The sequence below is a fragment of the Equus przewalskii genome, chromosome 11 (assembly GCF_037783145.1).
Source record: "Equus przewalskii isolate Varuska chromosome 11, EquPr2, whole genome shotgun sequence".
Classification (NCBI taxonomy): Eukaryota; Metazoa; Chordata; class Mammalia; order Perissodactyla; family Equidae; genus Equus; species Equus przewalskii.
Genome location: NC_091841.1, coordinates 20,175,025 through 20,181,024, shown reverse-complemented (window position 1 = coordinate 20,181,024; position 6,000 = coordinate 20,175,025). Strand labels below are relative to the sequence as shown.

At 42.5% G+C, this 6,000-nt stretch overlaps 1 protein-coding gene across 1 annotated transcript; it reads right to left on the bottom strand.

Moving 5' to 3' along the window:
* Window positions 1–1,366: 1,366 nt before the first annotated feature.
* On the bottom strand, window positions 1,367–2,299 carry LOC103542460 (olfactory receptor 5P55-like). Its single transcript, XM_070566055.1, has one exon. The coding sequence runs from the start codon at window positions 2,297–2,299 to the stop codon at window positions 1,367–1,369; it is 933 nt and encodes a 310-aa protein (XP_070422156.1).
* Window positions 2,300–6,000: the final 3,701 nt, after the last annotated feature.

Here is a 6,000-nt window from a genome sequence, read left to right as displayed (position 1 = left end):
ATGTTTTGAAATATATGAATTATCTATATCCATCTTTCTAAAGTAATTTGTTTACCTTCTTTGTGATTTTTTTCCTTCTGCATCACCTGTATTGTGATTTTTCAAGAAATTGTACTGTTTTAAATAATTGTTTATTAAAAAAACACTTTTTATCAGAATCATAATAAAAAGTGACATATTGATAAACAAAAATGAAAGCAAAATAACATTATTAAATTGTAGCCAGTTACTGTTAAGTGCTAAGGCTTGTTCTCTCTGTTAAAGAGGGAGATTGGATTAAGGAAGATTTAAAGTCAGACTAGTATCAAATGGAGACTTTAACCTTGACTTCAGAAGAGCTGAAAAAAGAGAACTGGGAAATGAAGAACTTTCCCATGATTTAATTAAATGTCATTTAATATCATAGCTACACAATATGATCTCACTCTTTTTTTTTTTTTTAAAGATTTTATTTTTTTTCCTTTTTCTCCCCAAGGCCCCCCGGTACATAGTTGCATATTCTTTGTTGTGGGTCCTTCTAGTTGTGGCATGTGGGACGCTGCCTCAGTGTGGCTTGATGAGCAGTGCCATGCCCGCACCCAGCATTCGAACCAACGAAACACTGGGCTGCCTGCAGTGGAGTGCGCGAACTTAACCACTTGGCCAGGGGCCAGCCCCTATGATCTCACTCTTAAGAGACATTGATGTATAAGAATATTTGGTTGTATGAAGAGGTTTCCTCATAGAATATAAAAAACCAACAGCTTGTGAATAATTGTTTGTGGCATACCCTGTGTGAGCCCCTTTACTCTCATAGGACCCTTACAATAACCAGTTAAGATGTATGTGAATGCCCATTTTCATTTGGGAAAACTGAATCAGGGGGCTGTGTACCTTGATTTAATCACATAGGTGTCAAGGAAAGGAGTCACTCAGAGGCAGTGTGAATTCAGATGTGCTGGCTCCAAAGCCCATGGTTCCTCTCATACCACTTTCTAATTCCATGGTCCAGTCCCTCCTTAAGATATATTGAATTTAAGGAAAACAGTGCCCATTGTCCACTTGTAAGATGCAGTCATCAGAAAGAGGGAATAAGTGTTTGTTGAGAATAAGATTTCTGGAGCCAGACTGCCTGGATTTAAATTCTGCCATGCCTCTTATTATTGGTGTGAACTTGGGCCAGTTACAGCCTCTCTGTGCCTCAGATTCCTGGGAGATAATAATAGTGTCAATTTCATATGGTTGTTCCGAAGAGAAAATGAGTTGATGTGTGTAAAGCCTTTAAAATGGTGCTGGCACATAGTTCACTCTATCTAAGTGCTAATACCATCCATGTTTATGTTGTGGCTGGCATGCTATGGTTTGGGATAGAATGCTCCACACTTGGTTACACAGACAGCTTGCCAAGGCATCTCCTCTTTAAAGCAGTCTTCACATCTTTATTCCTCAGGCTGTAAATCAGAGGGTTCAGCATGGGGATGACCACAGTGTAGAAGACAGACACAACTTTGTTCTGCTCCATGGAAGTGTGAGAGCTTGGCTGAGCATACATGAAGGTGATGGTGCCATAGAAGAGGCAGATGATGGTGAGGTGGGAGGCACAGGTGGAGAGTGCTTTGCTCTGAGCCTCCAGGGAACGTATCCTGCTGATAGTCACAAAGATGTAGGCATAGGACATCAGGATAATGGTGATGGTAAAGAGGATAATCAGGGCAGAAGATGAGAAGATGATGGTTTCAACTGCAGAAGTGTCCACACAGGCAAGTTGAAGCATAGGGGGGATGTCACAGAAATAGTGGTTAATGACGTTGGGGCCACAGTAGGGCAGCTTGAAGATGTACCAAGTCAGTAAACCTGAAATGGCAACAGAAGCCACGTAGGTGACCACTACCAGCTGGACACAGAGATGTTGAGACATGATGGTGTGGTAGAGGAGAGGGTGGCAGATTGCAACAAATCGGTCATAGGCCATGATGGCCAGGAGCAGACACTCAGCAGTACCATGGAGAGTCATGAGGGCCATCTGCACCACACAGCCTTTGAAGGAGATGGACTGGCCTGAGGTGAGGAAGCTCTCCAGCAACCTGGGGGTGTTTATCGTGGAGAAAGAGGAGTCTATGAAGGCAAGGACGCTCAGAAAGAAGTACATGGGTGTGTGGAGCTGTGGATCTGTGTGGATCAGGGTAATTATGCCCAGGTTGCCCATGAGGGTGACTGAATAGATGAATAAGAAGAACACAAAGAGGGTGCCCTTTGGCCCCTCCTGCTCTGTGAGCCCCAGCAGGAGGAACCAGGTGACTTGGGTGCAATTCTTCCCCATGGTGCAAACGTCACTGAAAAGACCCAATAAAACATATTTATACACTCGAGGAAGACCTAGGGTCAGTGTCTGAAGCCCTTTTAATGTCCCCAGAGCACGCAGTGTGAGGTGAACTGGGGAGAGGACACTGGCATGAATTGAACACCTACTATGAGTCATGTGTTAACTGATTTCCTACACAGCTATTGAAACTTCATAATACCTTCTCATTTAAATATTGTGTCCATTTATATTGACTGAGATTATCAACTTCCCCATGGTAAGAGAGTTAGTACATAAAGAAAGTGGGATTAGAACTCAGTCCATTCTAATTATTGTATTCTTATTATATAGTTATAATCACTTTTTGTTCCCAAGTTTCCTGTCTCATGGGGAACTGGAATCTTTAGTGGGGTCTGGAGGCCTGGTGTGTTGGCTCAGAGAAGAAATAAATGAAAGAAGCAATTTGGAGTATATCTGGATCCAAAGGCTCTAACAGTGCTGGATCCAGGGCAAGGGACTCAGGAAATCAGGCCTAACATCATGAGAATGTAAAGTGACTCAGTACAGCAGTCATTTCTCCAAGTGTTGTGGGTTGAATTGTATCGCCCCAAAAGATATGTTGAAGTCCTGACCCCTGCTACCTGTGCATGTGACCTTATTTAGAAACAGGGTCTTTGTAGAAGTAATCGAGTTAAGTTGCAGTTATACTGTATTAGGGTGGGCCCTTCATCCAATATGACTGATTTCCCTATAAGAAGATAGAATGAGGAGACAGAGAGAAGAATTCCATATGAATATACAGACTCAGAAGGAAGGTGGCCATGTGAAGACAGAGGCAGAGATTAGAGTCATGCTGCCACAAGCCAAGGAATGCCTGGGGCTTCCAGAGCTAGAAGAAGCAAGGACTGATCTTCCACAAGAGGACTTATAGGGAGTGTGGCCCTGCCAACATCTTGGTTTTGAACTTCTAACCTCCATAACCATGAGGGAATAAATTTCTCTTATTTAAAGTCACATAGTTTGTTGAACTTTGTTACAGCATCCTGAGGGCACTTATACACCTAGTTTGGGTTACTCCTGGCTATTGAGGCTGCTGTGCTTTCACAGAAGTCTCCTGATTTGTCAGGAGATTGGACTTTCCTGATCTCTCTCTATTGACAAAGCTAATAATCTATGGAAAAAAAGTAAAAAAAGAAATAAGTTAAAACAAAGTCTATGTTATTCACTAGTAACTGTGAAAAATATTGTTTGGGAGAACAGGAAGCTAGAGTAAATACGGATGCTTCAGCTTGATAAAACCATAACCAAGAGCCAAGGTCTTGTGTTTTAGCTAGAAACAACTTAAGGCAGTAGGAAGTGACAAATTTGTGGCATTGGGCTCCAGCATAGGGCACAAGTCTTAAGGAAGAATTGGAGGTGAGATCTCTAACCAGAAAGCACAGGGCAGAGAGTCCACAACCCTACTTTCTTAAGCTCCCTAGAGGGGACTGTCATATTTATACAAATTCTCTCTGCTGTTGTCATGCTCCCCCAAATTTTCCTCTCAGGATGCTCACTATCTAGGTTTTCAAACAACCAAGGCTGCTATTCTGAGCGGACATTCTTACATGAGATACCGGCCAGGGTCTGCTCTGATAGGTCGGACATCTCTTCTGATTGGTCGAGCATTGGTTCTGATTGTTTGGGTGTCTGTTCTGATTGGTCGGTGGCGGTGACATACTCGTTATTAAATGTTTGGAATTCTGTATGATCTTAATGAGGCTTGGAACAAAGGAGGAATAAGGCAAGGCCTCTTTTAGAGCATCCCAGGATAGCTAGAAATAGGTGGCCTCTATTCAATCCAGTAATATGGCTTTGTGCTTTCAGCATCTGTTGACAATTCTGGGTCTCTTGAAATGTAAACACTATGTGTAGATTTTATCTGTGGAGAGGACTGGTGGGGATGTTTCTTTTCTACTCATGATGATTCCTTCCCTATGAAGGGATATCCATTGAGTAACACTCCTGTTCCCTCTTCTCCTGGAGGAGGGATGCCTTCTGTGATCAGTGAATTTTGGATAAGTCATGGCGTGTGTGTAGTTCTGCTCCACCCTCTTCTTTGCCTATTGCACAGGTTCTGCTCTACTCCTCCCTAATGTAGATCTTAAAACTAAGTCATTAAGTCTGTCTAGTTCTTGGGTTCAGTTTGAAGAAGATCATTTACCTTCAAGCATGAATCATGCTCTGCCGTACCCAGTTCTATCAGTGATGTGGGTGGTATTTTGCTATATGCCTTGCTCCTACCTCTTCTCTCTTAATTGGTTCAGAATTTGCATGGAGAAGAGTGATGCTGTTCATTATGGTCCTTAAAAGCCTGAGCGATGCTATTCGTTATGGTCCTTAAAAGCTTCAGCAGAGAGAAAGCAAGAAGGAAGCTGGCAGGGGCAGTCTTCTTGGCCTTTCTCTTCAATAATTCCTTGATATGGGCTCACAGGTCCATAGCAAACTAATATGGTTGAGTTGAGTGGGGGATTGGCTATAACACTGGGTGCTATGGAAACTGGGGGAACTTTAATTCACAGTAGTGATTCCTGGTTGAGAGAGCAGGAGGACAGCTTCCTCCAGTGCCCCTGCTGAGACTTTGGTAAGGGGATGCTGTGGATGAAAATGCATTTGGACAGAATGTTGAAGTGTCCTGACATGAAAAAAGAGAGGGGGCTTATGAAGGTGGAGGCCATCTCAAGAAGGGAGAGTCCCTGAGAATTTCTGAAGATCTATTCCCATGGATATCTTACAGAGCTGTGGGTGGGTTCCTGTTCTCTCTCTGACAGCTCTGCTCTTTCCTTGGGCACAGCAAGAGAATTTGCCACTTTTGGCAATAACGTCTATTCCTTGATGTTTGGGTGTAAAATACAGTGATTAGTAGTTTGTAGTCTCAGCTGTTTCCATAAATTATTTTCCTTTTGATAGACAGAGTTTTAACAAATGTGTGAAAAAACTGGAGTTTCAGACCTGGGTAGTCCAGGCATTATTTCTTCCTTACTTTTATGAGATTAACATTTATTAGCCACTACTGCTCATTGTTAACCAGGAGGTATGCTGCCCAGCTTCTGGAGGATGGCTTTCAGAGCAGAGTCCTATAAGTGGGGAGCAGTTGAAGTATTTTAAGCAGGATGGTGACATGGTCAGACTAAGCTGGAAAAATGACTTTAAAGAAAGAGAGGAGGCAGGGAGCTACATTAGGTAACTGATCATAGTTGTCTTGGCTAAGGTACTGTTATTTTATTGACTCACAAATAGATAAGTTTTGTTATTAATACTGGAGACACACTGGTGATCAACATAGATGAGATCTTTGCCCTCAGAGAGTTTAAGAACTGGAAATATTAGATAAATATTTAGGGGATGGATTTATTAGTACTTACACATTAATTGGTTGTATAGGGTGAAGAAGGGTCAGGGATGACATCCAGGTTCCCAGTTTGGGTGACAGGGTGAATAGTGGTGTCATTCTCTCCAACGGTAACAGGTTTAAGGATGGACGTGGTAGTTTGGGAGAGACAAGTACACAGGTCCAGGAGGTAGGTAGGTATGCTGTTTTGAAACTTAGGAGGGAGTTCTGTGTAGGAGATGGAGGTTTGAGAGTCATTGGATGTTTTCAGTTGTTCAGAATATGTTTATTGTATATCGACTGTGTGCCGGGCAATGTTCCAAACACCTTTAATTGCATTTGATCCTCT